At 65.1% G+C, this 19,875-nt stretch overlaps 1 protein-coding gene and 1 pseudogene across 1 annotated transcript; one reads left to right on the top strand and one right to left on the bottom strand.

Moving 5' to 3' along the window:
- The first annotated feature begins 211 nt into the window (after window positions 1-211).
- Window positions 212-5,605, top strand: C16H20orf204 (chromosome 16 C20orf204 homolog). Its single transcript, XM_086761026.1, has 5 exons — window positions 212-339; window positions 3,346-3,480; window positions 3,731-3,793; window positions 3,893-4,045; window positions 4,772-5,605. The coding sequence occupies exons 1-5, from the start codon at window positions 337-339 to the stop codon at window positions 4,925-4,927; spliced, it is 510 nt and encodes a 169-aa protein (XP_086617152.1). The 5' UTR covers window positions 212-336; the 3' UTR covers window positions 4,928-5,605.
- A 3,844-nt stretch (window positions 5,606-9,449) lies between these two features.
- On the bottom strand, window positions 9,450-10,844 carry LOC104479134 (ammonium transporter Rh type A pseudogene; annotated as a pseudogene).
- Between the last annotated feature and the right edge of the window lie 9,031 nt (window positions 10,845-19,875).

The following is a 19,875-nucleotide window of genomic DNA, read 5'->3' as shown; positions in this document are numbered from 1 at the left end:
GCAGCCCCAGCTCTGCTGCGGCGTGGGTTTGGATCCCTGGCTGGGTGAGAGCGTGGGGTGCGGGCCCCTTCGGGCCTTTCAGGGCGGAGGGGAACCTCTCCTGCCCCCGCAGCCGCTGCCCCCGGGGTGGGCGGGGGGGCCGGGAGGCGATGCCGGGGGCCGGGGCTGGGCCGGCGGCGGTGGTGTGGCCGCCGTGTCCCGTCCCCTCCCACCGTGGAGCCAAGTTCAAACCGGCAACCCCGGCGCGGAGCGGGACGCGGCGCAGGGACCGGACCGGGCTCCCCGGGACCCTCCCCAGGGTCCGCACCGGCGGCCCCCCGGCTCCCGCGGGGCTCCATGGTGAGTGCGCCGGGGCCGCTGCCCCTTCCCCGGCCGGGGAGGTGGCGATCTGAGGGGGAGGGGAGCCCAAAACCCGCCCTAGGACCCCGACCGGAGCCCGCCGCACCGCCGGGGTGGGGTTTGGGACCCCTTGGTTTTCCTGGGACGGGGCTTGGAGCGGCCGAGAGAGTGGCCGGTCAGGCCAGGAAAGGAGCTGATCCAACCGGGAAAGGGGCTCGGACTGGTCGGGATGGGACCAGTCCGACCGGGAACGGGCTTGGACCCGTCGGAACGGGACTGGGCTGGCTCGGGATGGAGCTTGCACCCGGCTGGGAGAGTCGCAGTGGGATGGAATTGGTGGGGAAGGGGCTCCGGTCCGAGTGGGAGGGCTGGTCCGACTGGGACGAGGCTGCTGTGACCGGGATGGGGTTTGGAGCTGGTCGGGATTGGATTTGGAGCTGGCTGGTCCAAAGGAGGAGGACGGAGGGTCCGTCCCTGCCCAGGGCTGCAGCAGGTGCTGGGGCTCTGTGGGGTGGCAGGGTCCCTTTGGGCAAGAGGGCGTTGGGGACAGGGTCCCCCTGACTGCAAGGACCTGGGGACCCCACTGGGGGTCCCGGGCAGGTGGCCGGTGCTGCCCCTCGCTGCCCGGGCAGCTGGGTGCCACCAGGAGCTGCTCTGTCAATAATGGTGATTTCCCTTATCTCCTCGTGTTTGCTGGAGGATTAGAGCCCGGGAAGAGATTAACTTCCCCTGCCAGGCGCAGCACGCTGTCACCGTCCCGCACCCGCGCCGCCCTGGCTGCTCCTTCCCTGCCAGCATTCCCATAGGATTGGGATGTGCCTGGTCCCAGCGCTGCCCTGCCTGGACCTTGCTGCTGCAGGGACGGGAGTGAGGAATGACCCCAAATCAGCTGCTCAATTTATCTTCCTGCATCCTGAAGGGTGGGAAGCAACGGCCAGGACTGGGGTTTCCCAGCTTCCATCTCTCCCCAGTGTCCCTCTCTTGTCAGCGCTGCTTCCCTGCTCTCCGTGGGGGTGGTGGGAAGCACCCACTGCACCCTCTGAGCTCCCATCCCAGCTGGTCCCTGAGTTTTTTTAACGGCCGGCTGCACTTCCTCCCGTGCTACGGACTGAGAGCCCAGTGCCAGGCTCGGCTGCCTGGAAATGCTGTAAATGCTGTGCTTTCTCCTGGAATTTGGTCCCAGTTGTTTAATGAGCCACTTCAGGGAAGTCATTCCCAGCTTAATGGTAAAAAATCTCATGGCTTTGTCTTCCTGGCGGCAGAGGCTTCCTGTGAGCAACCCTTAGACTTTGGTCAGGGTCTCCCCATGGAAGCAGCGCTCTCCTTGGCGTCCCTGAGGATTATACCCTCGGCTCTTGGCTGAATCGCCTCTGGGGCGAGATCTCTCCGTGGGTTTGCAGAGAGCAAAGCCAGCAGCACGGGGAGGGTCTTCCCTGCCATTCCCGGCCCCTGGATGGGGTCCAGCACGGCCCTACTGGAAGGCAAATGAAGAGTCCAGCGGGATTTGTACTGGTTGCATGTGGATTTGCTCATCTCCTCGCACGTGTTTCTGCTCCAAGGTGATGCCAGTGCCCGTGGGTTCCAGTTGGATTTTGCCTGGCATTAAACCCCCATTGCTCCTGCTGCAGGGTGGCAGCGGGAAGGTGGGGAAAGTTTTCCTGGCCCTTTTGGAGCTGGGACCAGCCATTTATGAAGCGTGGAGCAGGTGCAAGTTCCCACCAAAGGGCAGGATGGGCGGCATCTGCCCTGGCTTGGACTTTGGCAAGGGAACTTCTTCCCTCTGGCTTCGAGCAAAAGCCAAGCCCGAGAGGCAGACGTGGCTGAGGTGGCAGTGAATCCACCGGGATGCGAGCCCCCTGCCCCTTCCTGCTCCCTTGTGCGTTGGCTGCGGCGCAGGGGTTTATGGATTTGGAAGGAGCTGAGCTGCTTTCTGCCTGCCTGGACCTGACGCCCAGAGTGAGGGGGGGCAATGGAAGGGAGGGATTTTTGGGGGGGCTTTTCCCACAAATGGGAGGTGATAGAAGCACCCCGGTGCCAGGATGGGGCCCCAGCGCTGTGCCATGGCGCAGAGGCACGGAGACGTGCAGAGCTGTCGGGCTCCTTTCCTGGCAGACGCTCTGCACGCGTCGGGCTTTCCCCTCCTCGCCCTGCTGCTGTAGGACCGCTCAAATATCCCCAGTCCCGGTCACCTGAGGTTACGCTGGCTTTTCTTCAGCCCTGTTCTGAGGGTCCGGCCGCTGTCTCCCTGTGCTCCATCGCCAGCTCAGATGTCAGCGCTTGGGTTTTCCCGCTCTGCCGGGGCCGGCTCGGGGCTGCCGGGAAGGCTTGGAGCTGAGAGGCAGCTGGGACGCGCTGATGAGAGCGAGCGCTTGTGCTGCTTCCATTTGGCTCTTGCGTGAGGGCATCCGACCCGGGGACAAGCAGGGAGCTGGAAAATGCAGAATGACCGCGTCCACACCGCGGGGTCCGCGGCGGCGCGGAGACCATCCTTCTGAGGGTGCCCGAAGCCGCTGGTGTCGAGGTGCGGAGGTTTGCTGGCAAAGAACCAGGCAGCTCCCTGCCGCCAGCTCCTCTCCAAAGAGCAGGGCATGTCCCTTTCTTCTCCCCCTGGTCTCTGATGGTTGAGGGCCTGGCCTTGAGATGCCACAAGCTGGGGAGCTGCTCGGGGTCCCTGTTGGGGCAGAGAGCTGGGGGACCGATCCTGTAGACCTGCGAAGGTCCCTGGGACGTCTCCGCGTCGAGCATCCGGCTGCACCAGAGAGTCACTGGGTGCCGTGGGGAGCGCAGCCTGGGCTGAAGCTGGAGGAGATTCTCCAGGGCTTGGCTCCAGGAGGAGATGCTCAGCTGGGAGGATGTTGTCTGGGAGAGGACAGAGCTGAGCCCCCTCCTGCACACGCTGTGTCTTCAGGGATGGGGAACAGGTCAGGCGGGGGCTCATGGTGCGGGGCTGAAGGCATCCCTTCCCCCTGGCTTCCCTCCGCTGACACCGAGCCCTTCCCTGCGCAGATTCTCCCCCGGGCACTCTCCTGCGCTGTTCTGCTCCTCCTGCTCCTCGCCGTGCTGAGCAGAGGCAAGAGGTGCAGCATCACCAAAATCCTCCGGCAGTACCGTGCCGTCATCTTCCACGAGATCCAGAACCTGGTGAGTGGGGCGGGGCAGGGGGAATCTGCCCGGGGGCCCTGGCTCCCCGCTCCAGGGGATGCTGCCGAGCTGGACGCGACCCTCTTGCGGGACACAGACAAGGAGAGATGAGCCTGTAAGCTCGCGATGGGGCTGGCCGCTTTGCTGGCATTACTGGGGAGCATGCTGTGTTTAAACGGGGGATTCCTGCCCCCCGTGTAGGAGACATGGATGCTTCGGGATGCGTGATCCTCTTGTTTCATCTCTCCAGAAAAACCTGAGCGGGTTGGCGGACAGGAGCGGAAGGGCCGGACCAGCTTGTCGTTCGGACAAGGTGAGCGCCAAGGGCTGGGGCATGGTGCAGGCTTGAGCCCCTGGCAGAGCCGTTGAGCCCCGCTCCCTGCCCGGGTCTGTGTCCTTCTCTCCTCTCCAGGACCAGAAGATCCTGCTGTCCATCCACAACATCAGCATGTCCCTGCGGGAGCTGGCGGCCGGCACCCTGCGCGGCCCCGAGGAGCTGGCGGTGCGGAAGGTGGCCAGAAACACCGACTTCGTGCTCAGGGAGAACTGCAGGAAAATCAGCAAGGTGGGAGCCCTGCCCCTTCCCAGTCACCCCAGTAGCTCCCAGTTCCCTTTAAACTGGCCGGCTGTGGCAGTGTGGGCTGGGCTGGTGGGGTTTAACCACCAAGCGGGTTTGTCCGCCCGTGCTGCGATGCCGTGGCTGGCGGGAACGCAACGCCTTGTCCCGCTGGGTGGGCTCGCCTGGTCCCACTCTTGCTCCTGGGTCCTTGTGGTGGGATTTCTGCCCAAAGGACTGGTCTGTGTTCCGCCGGCATCCCCAGGGCTGTGCTGGGGAAACCCCGAGAGCATCTCGCCAGCAACTCATTAACTAATGGGGAAAACCCCTGGGCAGTGAAGCTCCAGCGCGTGGCTGGGGTCATCCTCCCCGCCATCGCCGGGGAAATCGGCAGGGCTAACCCTGCCCGGCGTGCGCTGGTGCAGGGTGGAGATGCTGCCAGTCTGGAAAGCCGCTTGCAGACCCCGACTTGGCCCTCTGCCCTCTCCATGGATGTGCCGCGGGGTGTGTGCTGCCAGCTTGGGGTGGGAGGACACGAGAGAGCGTCCTGGGTGCAGCCATGGGTGGTTCGGCCGCCCCAGCCTGCTGCTTGGCCCACGCAAACCCCACACGTGTGGGGTGTGGTGTCCCCGGTGCGTGTCCTCGGCAGTGGGGCCACGGCTTTGGTCCCTCTGACTAACGCCTGCACCGTGGTGGCGTGCGGTGTTCCTGCTCTCTCCGGCATGCCCACCGCAGAGCCCACCGCCCACCCCGGCACGACCCCGGCGCGGAGGACCTGGCCGCAGGAGGAAGCAGCTGCGGGAGATCGGGAGGAAGGCGAAGAGGCTGGCGACCTGCTGGGAGAAGCTCTACGCCCTTCACGCACCCCGCCGCGCCCCCCGGGACTCGTAGGGACCCCTTGCCACGCGCCGCAGGGACGCGCTGCTCCGACACCGTGCCTGCTGGCATCTTGTTTGGAAAACTCAACCCTGAAGGCAGTGGAATTGCTACCGGCGGGTGCCCGAGTTGGATTCGTCCTCCTGCTTCGAGCGGCACGCGGGGACCGACCCCGGCGCACGTGGCGGGGGCTGGCAGGTCGGTTTGCCGTGGGATGACTGCAGTGGGAAGCTGGAGCACCAGGAACATGGGGATAAGAAGGGGGAGAACTGCAAAAAGGAGGTGAGGTGCTGGATTTCTGTGATGCTGCTGGCCCTACATCACCTGCTGCTTTCCTGGGGACAATGGTTGTTTCTGGGGCGGAAAGAGGATGCGCGTGGCCGTGGCTTGGAGGGCTCTGCTGGGAGCGGGCCCCTTGCACACCCATGAGGCTCTCAGGGTGGCCAGGCTGCGGAGAGGGACGTGTGTCCCTGTCGTGGTGCTGGGACGAGCCGCACACCCACGGCGGCCGGGGAAACCTGGGCGCACGACAGCAGACAGCAAAACCCCGGGCAACTGCGGGGCTGGAGACTGCGGCTCGGCTTCTGGGACGGGCAGCACCGTGGGGGACCCGGCACCCCTGGCAAACCCGGCCTGGAGGGATGTGGGGTGCGGTGAGACCAGGAGCACCCTCGGGTTCTGCCCTGGCCGGGGTCCCCGCTCCCCCGTCCTCTGGGACGCCAGAAATAAACCCCCCCCACTTCCCTGGGAGCCCTTTGGGTGCTTTGTCCGGTGACCCGGCGGCTCTTTTTTGGGGCCGTTCCCCCTCCCGGAGCAGCGGCCGGGGGAGGGAGAGGTGGCGGTGCCGCCCGTGCCTCAGTTTCCCCCGCCCCTCTCCACGTCACGATCGCGAGTGGGGCCAGCCCGGCCGCGGAGGACACGAGGTGGCAGCAGCGGGCTGCGAGCGCTGAGCGGCGCCGGACGGCTGCCCACGGGGCCGGGGGGTCCCCACGGGCACGACCCGCGGCCGCGCCGGCACCCCCTGGCCCCGTCCCCGCCGGTGCCTCCTCCACCCTCCCCGGTCCTGGGGGGAGGCGGTGGGTGCTGCTTATGAGGGGATGGGGGGGGGGGGGGGGGCACCTTTCACCGGGGGCTTCAAGCAGCCGGCTGGGGTGGGGGGACGCCCAGGGGTCCTTGCCCACCCTTCTGCCTCTGGGAGTGGAGCCTGGAGGGGGGGGGGGGCTGCTTTGCCGTGGGTCGGTACCAGAGGGGTCCCCCCGGACACAGTGGGACCCCCGGGGCTGAGCAGGGTGCAGGCAGGACCCCGTGGTTTGGTGGGGAAGGACAGGGACCCTGCTTTGCGGGGTGAGACCAGGGGGTTGCTGCTGTTTTGGGGTCGCCCCAGAGCCCATGGGTCCCAGTAGACGCCATCTGTGTGGCGTGGGGCCCGTCCAGGGAGCCGCCGTTCGGCACATCCCGATGCCGGAGCCCTCTTGGATCTCCGCTGCGGTGCCACCCGTGCCGTGCTCCTCCTCAACCGGCTTCACCGCGCCTGGGCTCCTTCCTCCCAGCTCCATCCTCCTCCTCGGGGTGGGTTTGGATTTGGGTTTTCTTTTTATTTCCCCCCACTCATCCCAACCACCGTCCCCAAATATGAAAACACCCGCCCCCAGCATCCCACCGGCATCCCAAAGTATCCCTATTGATGTTTGATATCCCATGGGTTGGGCTGGGGGTCCCATCGGGGGCATCGCGGTTGTCCCGGCCGTACCGTGCCGCAGGAATCGCGGCACGGCACGGCTGGGAAGACCGCGACGCCCCATTGGGACCCGGTGGCTCGTTCGCTGGCGTGAGCAGGACGGTGGCTTGGGACGTGGTGACTCGCCGCCTTTTTTTTTTTTTGGAGTCAAGGCTGGAACAAAGTCCCCCTCCCGCCCCGTTCTCCGCTGATCCTTCAGCACCTTCCCGTATAAACCGGAGCGATAACCGGCTCCGTAAGGTTCCCTGGCAAATCCTGAACATCGGGAAAGGTGGGGAGAGGGAAGCCGGCATGGCAGCAGGGATGAGCGCATGGAAAGGAAGGAAAAAAACGAAGGAAGAGGCAAAAAAAAAAAAAAAAAAGGGAGTGGAGGGGAAAAGCGAGGTCGAAGCGCATGCCAAAAAAAAAAAAAAAAAAAGCCGGAAAAAGGAAACGGGCCTTGAAAAGTCAAATAAAAATAGCAGCCAGGCGAACCCGAGTGCGCGGCACATGGGAGTGAGCGCATTTCCTTCGAGGGCAGCGCCGCACGCGCGCTCCCGGCTGCTCGGGGATGGAGGGGGGAGTCTGCTCTGATGTGGCTCCAGCAGCCCCCGTGCCCCCTGCAGCCCCCGCCTCGCCCGCGGTCCGGGTGGGCTTGCGCAAGGCGCGCGGCCGCGCGCCTTGCGCAAGCCCACCCGGACCGCGGGCGAGGCGGGGGGCTGGCATGCGGTTGGTGCCCTTGGGTGCACTACGGGGCACGGTTGTTGAAAGCCCAGATTTACGGCGTGAGGAACGCCGGGGGCTCCGCCGAATATTTCACCGCTCCATCCTTCGGATTTGGAGGAGCGGGGACGCGGGACGGCACACACCGGCTTTGGCTGGAGGCTGGCGGGTCCCGGGGGATGGGGACGGACAACGGCGGGGTGCTGAGCGCCTCTGGGCAAGAGGAAAGTGCTGAACCCCCCCTTGTTTCCCAGTCCTGTTACTGGTTTTGAAGGCATCTGCAGAGCAGGGACACGCCGGCCCGGAGCCGGGTTCTGTCCCCTCACCATGCCCCCCCGTCGCCCGCATCCTTACTGGGAAGGACTGGGTGATGCTGGAAGGCAGCTCCGTCCCGCTCCACTGCCAGCAAGATGTTTACGGCCTCGGGGTGCGCTCATGTGAGCGTACACGTGTGTGTGAACACGTGTGTACATGAGCACGCATGTCTGGGTGCCTACACGTGGTTTTGTGTGTGTCTGCATGGATGGATGTGTGCGTGCGTGGATGCACGGATGCTGTTTTATGGGCGCGTGTGCATGATTCCCTTCCACGACTCCTTCCCGAGGGGGTGGCTGCAGCCCCCGGCACCACCGGCCCCCTGCGCCCCGCTCCTTGCCGCCGCAGCTGGAGCCGGAGCCGGGCGCTGGAGCCGACAGGCCTGGGCACGGTGGGAAGCCGGCGGGACCGGGATGCCAGGCTCAGCGGGAGCGCCAGCTCGCTCGGAGGCTGGATGCTGCCGATCGGGGCCCCGTTGGTGTCGCGCTCCCCGGGCGGGCGCTGGCTCCGGTGGCTCTCGACGCCCGGCGGGAGCCAGGCAGCGGCGAGGGGCCCGGCCGGACCCCAATCCCCCTCCGTGCGCCACAGCTCCCGACAGCGGCACGCAGCACATCCCCGCCGAGCTGCCGAGGAGCCGGGGGTCCACCGAGGCTCAGCTGGGGACCAGGCTGCCCCCCGCCACCGCGGCCCCCAGGCCCGCTGCTCGGCCCGCGGCGTCCCGCGCCGGGGCCCATTGTTCGGCCGCGCGGGGCTGCGGGGCAGGATTCCTTTGTCAGAGCTCGGCAATATTTTATTCTAACAATTAACCAAACACGCCCGGGCTCTCGAGCCTGTTTGTGATTATTGGAGGGCAAATTCCCCAGCTTCGCTCCCTCTCGGTGTCGGCTCCGCCTGGGGCCGCGCTGCGCTGAGGGGATCCTTGGGATTGGGGACCCCCAACCGTGCCAAGAGCCCCCCGCTTCTGCCGCCGGCGCTGGTGGGGGGGGGGGATTCGGTTGCCTCGACCCCCTCGGGAGCCCATGAGCATCGCTGCCGCCATTGTCTCTGCAGCAGCGGGATCCGCGGCGGTGACTCACGGATTCGGGGTGGGGGGATGTGAATCACGGCCCTCGCGCTCTGGGCAGGATGTGGCCCCGCGCTCGCAGCTGGCCACATGCGAGCCATGGACCGCAGGCTTTGTCCTCGGCGGGGTGGAAGCGGCTCGCTGCCCGGGGTGGGATGGGACGGATGGGGCCGCCGCTCTTCTGCGGGGCCCCGCAGCTTTCCCAGCCCTGGCTTTGGGACGGGATGAGGGTGCTGTGGGGCGCGGGTGCCTCCTGCATCCCGTCTCTCTCCGAGGGTCCTTGCTGTGCTCGGGCTGAGCCTCCGTCGCCGCTTGCTGCTCCGGTGGTAAAAAAAGCCGGCACCTCTCTTTGCGGTGTATCCCGGAGAGCCGGTTGCCCAGCGCAGGCTATCGAATCCCTGAGAAATCCTTCGCCTGAGGCCAGCTCAGCTCATCTCACCTCACCCCACTGCTGCGTTTCCAGCCTCCAGGCAGAGGATGCTGAGTTCCTGGCCCGGTGCCGCGGCCGGGGCCGGCAGCGAGCCGGGAGCTGCGAGCAGGAGCTGGGGCTGGGGGTCAGGGTGCGCACCCTGAGCGATGCCGCTGGCCCTGCCAGCATCCTCGGTGTCCAGAGCCGGGTGTCGGGCAAGGAGCGGGCGCAGGCAGCGCGACGGGGGCAGAAAGCGCTGACCCCTCAGCTGATCCGCTGGCCCTTGCCAGAGCTGCGTACATGCCAGTGCCTAAACCCGCTCCTTCAGAGCTAGGACTCCTTCCTCGGCGGTGTCACCCCGCCCCGGGCTCTCAGTCTGATCCCGGATCTTAAAATACAGCGAGTCGTCGAGGCAGAGCCGCTCGGGCAGCCGGGCCAGGCAGGGCAGCCGGAGCGCGGCACCGGTCAGCAGCCCGGCGAGCAGCGAGCCGCCGACGGCCACCGCCAGCCCGGCCACCTGGCACAGTGCCTGCCCGCCCGCCCCGCCGTCCCCCTGCCGTCCCCATGCCACCTCGCTGGCGTTGCCTCCAGTGGGGGACACCTGGGAGAAGCGGGACGCGGAGGTGTCCTCGGGTGTCACCAGGATGGCCACGGCACTGGCCGCGGCGCCGAGGATGCCAGGCAAGCCGTGGAGGTTGTGGATACCGCACTGGTCCTGGAGCGCCAGCTTCCTCGCCAGGAGCGGGGTGAAGAACCTGAAGCCGAGGACGCACGCCGTGGCCGAGAGGCTGCCCAGGGCGAGGGCGGCCACTGGCGGCAGCGCTATGTTGGCCACCGCGCCGATGGCCACCCCGCCGGCCAGGCTGCCGTTCTGCAGGTGGCTGGGGCTGAGCTTGCCGTCCCTCTCCGTCAGGCTGGAGGCCACCACGGTGGTCACGGCGCTGGCGCTCATGGCCAGGACGGTGTTCAGGATGGCGCGGTGCTGGGCATCTCCTGGTTGGCAGAGGACGGCCACGAAGCTGGGCCAGAACACCCAGAGGATGAGCGTCCCCACGAAGGACAGGAGGTCAGAGTGGGGTGTTGGGGTCTCCTTGGGGTGCCCCGGCCACCGCGCTGCCCCAAACAGAGCCTTGGACACGCCGAGGCCGAAATAGCAGGAGAAGACGTGGATTGTGATGGTACCCCCCACGTCCAGGACGCCCAGCCGGGTGACAATGGCCCACTCACTGGCAAGGTAGACGGGGACTTCGCAGGCGGCCACCACAAGGAGTTGGAAGGGGCTGGTCCTCCCCAGGACAGCCCCCACGGAGATGACCACAGTCACAGCAGCGAACTCGGCGGTGAGGAGGTTGCGGAGGTCCAGGTGGACCTGGCCATGGTGGAAGTGATGGAGCAAGCCCTGCAGCACCAGTGCCCATTGCGTGGAGAAGTTGAGCAGCAGGAAGTTGTGGGTGAGGGCGCTGAGCCCGTAGTGGGGCAGGAAGGTCAGCAGGAGCCCCAGTCCCACCACCAGCATCACCTGGATGTCCTGGAAGAAGGGGAAGATGCTGTAGACCTGCTTGGCCACCAAGTTGGCCTCCTCCTCCCATGCCGAGGGCTCGCCGTAGGTGACGAAGAGGGCGAAGAAGAGGAGGAGGGCGCCCTGGAAGAGCCCCAGGGAGAGGGGCAGGAGGCAGCGGGGGCGGGTGGGGGGTGGCGTGGCCATCCCGGGGCAGGCAGGAGGGGACGGTCACCGGCAGGGCGGCTGGGCGCAGGGCAACGGCACCCGCGGGGCGAGCTGCGCTCACCCCTACGTGGGGGTTTTATGGCCGCGGTTAATTTTTAACTGACGATGTAAGTTCACGTGCCCTTCTTCAAACACAATGCCCATAAACGACCCGCGTGCTCTTGTTTGGCCGCCATAAAAAGTGGACATGAGGGGGGTGATGATTTTGAAGGGAAACGAGAAAAATCTGCCGTGGAGCGGCGCGGGGAGAAGGTTGACCTGCGAGAAGCCAACGAGGGACGAGGGTACCACGGCACGCACCCCCATTTAACCCATCCCGGGAGTGGGGAACCATGCAGCCGAAGCCCCCAGAGCGATGCTGGGAGCTCAGACCCCCCCCAGCTCCCAGTCCGGCTCTGCCGCATCCCACCGGGAACGGCTCCGGCACCGCCACAGCCCCACGCCGCGGGATGATGCACATTTTGCTCAACAACCGCCCGGATTTCGCGAAGCGCCACAAAGCTCCGAAACCGGGGCCGAAAAGCTCGTTTTCTCACAGGTTTGCGTTGGCTTGAATGGCTGGAAATTCATTAACAATTAGCGCGCGAGAAAAACAAAGCCCAGAGCAGCCAAGCAGCTACCCCGAAGTTTCTGGGTTGCTGCTTAGTGTGACATTTTGCCAGTGAATGTCTGGAAAAAAAAAAAAAATTAAAAAAGAAATATATGAGAACCACAAGAACAAAAGGCAGAAGGGTTGGTAAATATTTGTTCCAGAGAGAAGATATTTTTGTGCTGTCCCTGATCTCAACACCCCTGCCGCGGGCGCTGGCTCCGCGCCGCTCTTCGTCATTGTTACTGGAGGATGAGGCAGGCGAGGGCGCAAAATGGGAAACAATTGTTGAATAATCCGCGCGAGGCTCCTCTGCCAAACCCTCCCCGGCCATTTTTCAACCCCAAGATGCTGGAAATGGGGGCAACGTACAGGAGGAGGAGGCGCCTTGAAGGCAGCGCCTTTGGGGGCTGGGGAGGGGTTGGGTTGTGCCCAAGCCATGGCCAGCGGCGATGGAGGGGTGGTGAGGGCTGCAGGGGGCTGCGGGATGGGACCCGGGCTGCTTCGTCCACCCGTAACGTGTCCCTGCGGCACGGCCGATGGCGCTAATGGCGGCGGGTGCTCCCCTGGGGATCCCTTGCCCAAGGAAACGTGGGGCCGGGGTCCCGGCGGTGCCGTCTGGCTCCCTCCGGTGTCCCCGGGGTGGCTGGGGACGGGGTGGGACGGGTGGGCAGGATGCTCCCGTTGCTCGCGCCCGCGCCCACACTGGGCCACAGCCCAACCCAGTGCCCGCGGCTGCTGCTGGCTCCCACCTCTGCCGGGGCAGCGGGGAGGGACGCGGGCAAAGCCTCCCCCGCCTCTTGCTGGTGTAAAAAGGGCAGAAAAAGGCGATTCCAGCCCCCTGACCCCTCACCTGTGACCGCTTGCATGCCGCGTCAGCCCGCCAAAGGGATTTTTTGGGCTGACGGTGGGTGAGGTCAAACCCCAGGGTGATGCTGGGAGCGGGACGCCGTCCCGAAATGGAGGAGCCGGGCTGCTCTTAAGGGGCTGCGGGAAGCGTTTTGGCCCTGACTGAGTGTGGGAGTTGCACGTGAGCAAGGGTACGGCTCACCCCGGCGTGCCGGACACCGGAGCGCGCGGTGCCGCGTGCTCGCGCCCCTCCCCTTCCCGCTTCGGTCCAGGGCTTTTTTTCAGGTGAAGATAAAGAAAAAACTCAAAGAAAAAGCTTTTGAACACGTTTTTTAAGAAGCAGAGAGCTTTGAAGATGGCAAGGTTCTGGCATGGTGCCTCCTGCGAGGAGGAGGAGGAGGAAGGCGCCGGAGGAGATGCAGCCTCCCAGAGCATCCCGACACTGCTGGATCTGGGGACAAGCATCATGTTGGGAGGTCTGGGATGTAGATCTCGCCTGGTGGCACTCAGGGATCTGGGATGCCCATCCAGGCTGCCAGAGGGGCAGAGGCCAATGGAGGGGCTTCCCCACGACCCCCTCGCATCCTTCCCACCAGCATCTCCGGATCTGCTGCATCCAACACGGGCCTGAGCCATGCTCCTTTGCTGCACCGTTGGGTGCCTCCACCTCCTTCCCTTGCGACAAAAGCCATCCCGCTCGGCCCCCTCGCTCCCCAAACCAGACGGGGCGCAAGGAGCGGCGATGCCCGAAGACTCCGCTGCAGAGAGGGGGGAAACCCTGCTGGGGCGCAGATTAAAAAACAACCTTTATGGCACCCATAAAAGAAGGTCGAAGTTTCAAGAGGTCGACAAAAAGGTGAAAGTCCCCCCCCACCCCGGCCCCGGCGCGCTCCCGAGGGTGGCCAATGATTAACCGGCAGCGCCGGCGGGATGCCGCGGTCCCCGGCACTGGGATGGAGGGGGAAGGTCCGGTCCCTCCAGTAACATTTTCCAGGGATGAAGAGTTTTCTCTCGGCACTGAAAGAGCGGGACTCGGGGACGGAGGAAGCATCTGGCGAGGGCCGGGGCGGCGGGGAGGGGACGGTTGCATTCCACCCCCCCGCGTCCCCCTTTCGCTGTGTGGGCAGTTGTTTTACGGCGGGAGGGCCGCGGAACCATTTTAGCATGATCGGCGCTGGGGCCGCGAGAGGAGTTCCCCGCTGAGGGCTGGATACAAAGAAAAGCTGAATTAACCGAGGGTCATATAAGGCAACGGGATCCGACCGATCCGAGCCAATGTATGCTGGCAGCAGCCGGCCCATGGCACTGTGAGAAAACACTCCTGCGAATTTAACAAATCCCTACGGCCTAGAAAGTCATGTACAAGAAATTACTAATGAAGGGATCTAGTCATATCTGGATTTCCAGACGTTGGTCACGCTCCCGCCGCCTTCTGCAGGCCATATAAGTACATGGATCTGAATCCCGGGCGCTGGAGACCGGCGGGATTGTTCCGATCGTCTTGTCTGACCTCCTGCGTCAGACCAGGGCTCCCGGCGAGGACGGGGATGCTCAGCCCAGCCGGGCGGCAGCGGCCGGATCCCGCGGTCACGCCGGCTGCAGGTTGGCTGGAGATATCCCGAATGGGTGTGAGGTTTGGGAATGCCACGGTGATGCAGGGGCAGCGGGGCGCTGCCACCTGGAGACGGGTGGGACGGAGCGGGAGCTCCGGCTTCATCCCGGCGGGGCAGGGGATGCCCGGCTCAGCCATGGCACCGTGTGGTGCTGCCAGCATCCTCGGCCTCAGCATCGCTCTTCTCCCCTGGAGCACCCCAAAAATTCCCGCTCCCTGCCAGCAAGCTGGGCTGCCCGTGGAATGATGCTCGCTTCCCACTCCGACCTTTCTGTAGGTCCTACAAAAACACCCACGTGCTGTCTAAGCCAGCCGGGAGTGAGGGATTTAAAAGCCCTGGTCCAGCTCTGACCCCAGGAGCCCCGGTGCTGGCTGTCAGGCGGCGGGCAGGGGGCCAGACCCACCCCCCCCACCCCAACCCCAGCCCCTCGCAGATGGGTCCTAGGGAGGGGGGGGGGGGGACACGACACAAAGCCGAACAGACGTCACGCCGGCATCACGCGGTCCGAGTGGCCTTCTCCATCTTGTTAGCACATTGTGTAACACAACATGTGGAGGCGCGGGGACCGCACACGCATGCACTCCCCGACAGCCCAACCAGGGGGAAAAGAAGGAGAGAAAAAAAAAAAAAAAATCAAGAAAAAGAAAATAAAAAAAAAAAAAAGGAAGCAATTTAAGCTTTGAATCTTTCTCTTTAAAATGTTCTCATGGCTTCATTAGAATTTGCAGCCACAGAGGCTTTGAAGAGCATGGTATAAGGAGTGAAACATCTGGAAAAATTAGGATTAATGAAAACATAATTCCCAAGACTAAAGCAAAGATTAATCCTGCGTTACCACTTGTGTGTTCCACAGCTTTTCCCCAGCTCGTAACGCTGAACTTATTAAATCGCCCTGAGCTGAGTTTTCCTTTTTCTCTCTCCCTCCCCTATGGAGCCCAATGGCAGCGACTGATGCCAAACGTAACGATAACCAACTGCGCCGAGTGGCGCGGGCGCGAGCGCGCCTCCCGCTCCCCCCGCGGGCACCCGTGGGTGGGGGTCCCCGGGTGGGGGTCCCGTGGGGGGGGGGGGGGGGGGTGCTGGGGTGGGGGGGGTCTGTGCTGGGACGGGGGGGTGCCATGCCCCGGCGGGGCCGCACCTGCTCCCGCGGGCGCTCACGGCGGGACGGGGCCCCTTTGGCCGGTGGGATGGGGCGCAGAGCTCGGCCGCGCGGCGGGACCAGCCGAGGGAGATGCTCCTGGGTGACAGACCCTTTGTCCCTGCAAAATGCCTTTATCTGAGGCAGCGATGCCACCGGCGAGTAGCACGCATTGAGTTTGCGGGGGGGTGAGGTCACGTCAGACATTCATCACCGCAGACGCAAATTTGGGAAAACGGATGGAGTCGAGGTGGGAGCGCGTCTCTCCCCGGATCGAGCGGCAGCGCAGCCCTCCAGAGCGCGGGCGCTTCTCGAGAAGGATGACGGAAAGCAGATTTTGCCTCATTACGTCTTCATCCGGCCCACGCTGGGCGCCGGGAAGCCGGGCAGTGCCAACGCCGCGCCGAGGCCGGCTGCGTCGAGCAGCCCACCGCGGCTCTGCCGGCAGCCCGAGCCGGCCAACAGCCGCTGTGGCCGGCAACCGCCACCGGCCCCGCGTCGCTGTGGGGACTGGGACGCTCCGGAGGGCTGGAGGAGCCGCGTGGGATGGGGATGGGGAAGCAGCACCCGCTCTGCGAGTCCCGGCTGGAGTTTGGGTGGGCTCTTGCCTGCGGGGTGCTCCCCATGGCCTCGGAGGGGGGAACCACATCTGGTCTGCACCCCCTCCTCGCCTGCGGCCCCGCTGCGGCCAGGACTGGGGCTGGAGGCGTTTGCCCCACGCACCGGGGGAGAAGGGCTCGTTTGCCCCACGCATGGGGGGAGAAGGGCTCGTTTGCCCCACGCATGGGGGGAGAGGGGCTCGTTTGCCCCACGCACGGGGGGAGAAGGGCTCGTTTGCCCCACACACGGGGGGAGAAGGGCTCGTTTGCCCCACACACGGGGGGAGAAGGGCTCGTTTGCCCCACGCATGGGGGAGAAGGGCTCGTTTGCCCCACGCATGGGGGAGAAGGGCTCGTTTGCCCCATGCACGGGGGAGAAGGGCTCATTTGCCCCATGCACAGAGCGAAGGTGGGGGGCAGCGTGCCCTGGACCCCCCCTCTGCAGAAAGGGACATTCCCAGGGGACTCAACGGGACCCCACTCCCTCCTTCCCACACGCCGCCCCGCTCGGCGCTTGTTTTCCAGAGAGGAAATCGGCAACCTTGCTATTATTTTTTATTATTATTTTTTCCCCGCTATTATTTTTTTTCCTTTTCTCTCCCCGCGCGCGGCGGGGCCCAGCTGGGGGGCAGCGGTGCCGGGTGTCGGCGGGCGCCAGGTGCCGGCGGGGGCGAGGCGGGAGGTGCCCGCCGGCCGCGGGGGGACAATGCCGGCCATGGCCCGTCGCGCTCGCGGCCGTATTGTGTGAGCGAGGAGGAGATGGATGAAGGTCACATCCTGCCACTCTTCCGATGCCCGGCACCAGGAAAAAGCTGCGCTTTGTAAATATAAAAATAAACAACAAACTCTTCCTCCCATTTACCACCTTCCCCCCGCCCTGAAGAAAACAACAACAGCCCCGGTGGTATCGGAGCCACCTGCTTGGGGAAGCGATTTTTCATACAGGCAGGAAGCAGGGGGGCTAATTAAATCTGGGGTCAAGAACATAAAGGGAGAACGAAGTTTGTTTAGGAGCTCTCGAGCGGGGCCCGAGAGGTGGGATGGGGGATGCTCAGCGGGGCCACGGGCACGTGTGACTCCACGGGACAGCGTTTTAGGGGGCACCTGGGGGTGTTTTGGCCCTGGGGCGGCTCGCAGGGCATGGATTTTCTCCCGCTGTGGGGTCAGCCCCGGTCCCCTCCTCCCGGCGCTGCCAGGGATGGCAGTGGCAGCTTGGTCCATGCCGAGGCAGGGGATGGAAGAGGGGGAGTCCTCGCCGTCCCCGTTCCCCGCGGGTGGAGAAAGGATCCCAGGGAGCGTCACGCTCAGACCTACAAGAGCGTCCCCAGCCCTTCAGCGAGATCATATGAGGTTCCTGTTTCACAAGACGGAGGATGGCATTTCCATTGTGCTCGCCGGGGATGTGTTGCAACGGGCCAGCCGCTTCCATCCTTTGTCCTCCTCCCCGCAGAGGAGGAGTCTCAGCCTCTGCCAGGGTGACCCGTCACACCCTGTCCCCCCTCCCAGCCACCAAATTCGGCTCTGCTGGCTGCCGCAGCCCTCTCCAGAGGGTCCCAGCCGTCGGCATCACCAGCGCTCTGCAGCTCCAAAGGTGCCTCCTTGTTGCCGTCACGCTGGGCACCCGCCGCCGAAGGGTCCCTGCTGGCTGTGGGGACATGCCACGATGGCCGTGCCTCATCTCCGGCTCCTCCTGGCCTTGACCCCGTGGGGCTCCTGCCTAATTTTCACAACTGGTGAACGAACGAGGGGCTGACCCCACCGAAGTCTAACTGTGGATCCCGGGGCGCTGGCCGCAGCCCTGGTTCCCCTGGGACGGTGCCATCGTCCTGCCTCTGCTCTCCCGCCCGCTTTTAGGAAGCGCTGCAGAAACCTTCGCCAGCTCCCAGCCCAGATCCGCTTTCTATTCCCCAGCCAGGCCCAGCAACACTGAATATAAAGCAGGGCGGCATTGTTACGAAAAATAATTAAAACCCAACAAAAAGGGGCGAGCAGCAGCTGGAAGGGTGAAATCAGAGCACGCTGGGCTGGCCGTAACCCTTTGTGGGCAGCGCAGGGCTGTGGGGCGGGCAGGGGACTGACATCCCACATTCCAGCATCCCGCATCCCAGCTCGGCCACCGGCGCCTGCGGGAGCGGAAGGGGAAGGGATGGGCGTGAGGTGTCCCAGTGCAGAGCACTGGCAGGGCTGGGAACGGTTCCCCGTGGGCGAAGGGGGGTTTGGCCCCGGAGGCTCACAAACCAGCAGGAATCTCACCCTGGGGTGCCCCGCTCTCCAAATCCCCGCTGAAGGGTGGGACCCGCACCCTGGGGACCACCCAACCTGGAGGTTGCCCATCCCCACCCCACCCCGCAACAAAGCGTCGGGTCCCTTCTGTGACCGCCGATGGGACGCGGGCGTCACCCACCGTGCAGGCCGGGTGGCCCCTCCCTGCCGCCAGCATCCCGCCACCGAGCCAGGGTACCAGGGCTGGTGGCGGGGATGAGGACGCGTCCCCAACTGCGGGCCACGCTCCAACTGGGCGCTGTTTTGTAAGGACTCCTGGGCCTCTGCGGCGCAGAGATAAGCCCAAGAATTCGCCGTCGGTTCCAAATATCCCGTCCGCTTCCTCCCGCCGTCCTCGCCGCCGCTCCAGCCCGCTTGTCTCATTTCCGCAGCAGCGTGCTGGGGAGAGTTTCCTGTTTTTTACGCCCCCCCGCCCCCCCCAGGCCCCGGGGCGGCGACGGGGGGCTGCGGGGCGCGGGGAGGAAGGGCAGGACAATGGGGGCAGGCAGGGATGGGGCAGCTGCCGGGGGTCTGTGCTGGGGGGGGTGGGTGGCCCTGGATGGGGCTGGCAGGGAGGGGTCAGGAGGGTGACAGCGGGGCTGGCAGGTGGCAGCGGTGGGGACGCGGGTGCCGGGCCAAGCTGAGATTGCGGATGGGGTTTCTTTGGGTTTCTTTCTTTTCCTTTTATTGTTTCTCCTTTTCTTTACGGGTTTTGCTGTAAACCAAGCCAAGCTCCCTCCAGAGCATCCTTTCTGCGCCGCGGTGGGTGGTGCTGGCTGGAGGACCCCCCCCCCCACCCGCATCCCACTCCACCTGGGCATCACCCCGGCGTCGGAACGGGGATGGAGCCGGGTACCACGACTGAGCCCAGATGCGGTGGAGCAAAGCCCCGGGCTGGGGGAGCCTGCCCTCTGCGGGGAAATGACCCCCCCCACACACTCAGAAACACTTTTTAGGGTCCCTGCAATAAAACCACCCACTGCGACCCCTCCCCACCAGCGGCAGCGTGGGAGAGCAGCATCCCCACGGGACTGCCACCCCCCGGGGACCGTGCTGCGAGGCGGGGGGCCGGGATGGCTGCTCCCCCATCCCAAACCACAGCCGCGGGAAAAGCGGGATCCGCTCCGGGGCTTTGCTCCCTCTGAGCATCCTCCCGCTGCAGGTGGGGCCGGCTGGTGGGTAACCCCGCGTCCCCCTGCTTTTGGGGAGGGGAGAAGGCTGTCGCCCCCCTGTCTCGGGCCGAGTGTGAGTGTTTACTCGCCGCCTTTCTCACCGCTCGCAGTGCGGCAGGAGTTATTCAAAGGCGGGCGGAAGCGAGCGCAGCAACTGAAACAACAATGAAAAGGAAACGGAGCTCGAAAAATTCTCCGTTCATAAATCAGCCGAACTGCAGGTGATCCCCGGGCAGCAGCGGGCCGAGGAAAAGCCACGGCAGCCGGGCCGACCCCGGCCCCCCAGGCAGGGAGGGGGGGGACGGCCGGGATGGGGTGGGATGCTCTGGGGTGTTGTGAGGGATGGCAGGGTCCACGTCCTTGTCCCTGGGGTTGCACGCCAGGGGCTTTGGGGCAGGTGAGGCGGAGGCATGGCTGGGTTGTTTTTTTATGAGATATAAGAAAAATCCGGGTGAGAGGGGTGAAGCTGCGCTGGGTGGAGCGGCTTTCTGCGGCAGGGATGTTGTTGTGCACCCACGCACACGCACAGGTACATGCACACGCACACGCACACGCCTGCATCCCAGGCCCGGGAAACGCATGGGAACGCAGCCAGCTCGGGGATGGGATGGGGCCGTGCTGCGGCTCCTCGGGGCCGGCAGAGCAGGGAGACAGGGTTATGGGGGTGCTCAAGGGGGTGCGGAGCAGCCCCCCTCCAGCTCTCTCATCGCCCCCTCCACAGCGTCCTGCTTGCCTTTTGGGGTGAAACACATCGCTTCCAAAGCGTTCGAGCGGACAGGGTGTGGGTG

This window comes from Chlamydotis macqueenii, chromosome 16, assembly GCF_036417535.1.
Source record: "Chlamydotis macqueenii isolate bChlMac1 chromosome 16, bChlMac1.mat, whole genome shotgun sequence".
NCBI classification, from domain to species: Eukaryota; Metazoa; Chordata; class Aves; order Otidiformes; family Otididae; genus Chlamydotis; species Chlamydotis macqueenii.
The sequence above is the reverse complement of the archived record's forward strand: the minus strand, read 5'-3'. Positions and strand labels throughout refer to the sequence as shown.

Coding starts and splice junctions, on each gene's coding strand:
- C16H20orf204 (XM_086761026.1), top strand. Junction 3,794..3,892: donor CAGCTTGTCGTTCGGACAAG/GTGAGCGCCAAG, acceptor TCTCCTCTCCAG/GACCAGAAGATCCTGCTGTC. Junction 4,046..4,771: donor ACTGCAGGAAAATCAGCAAG/GTGGGAGCCCTG, acceptor TGCCCACCGCAG/AGCCCACCGCCCACCCCGGC.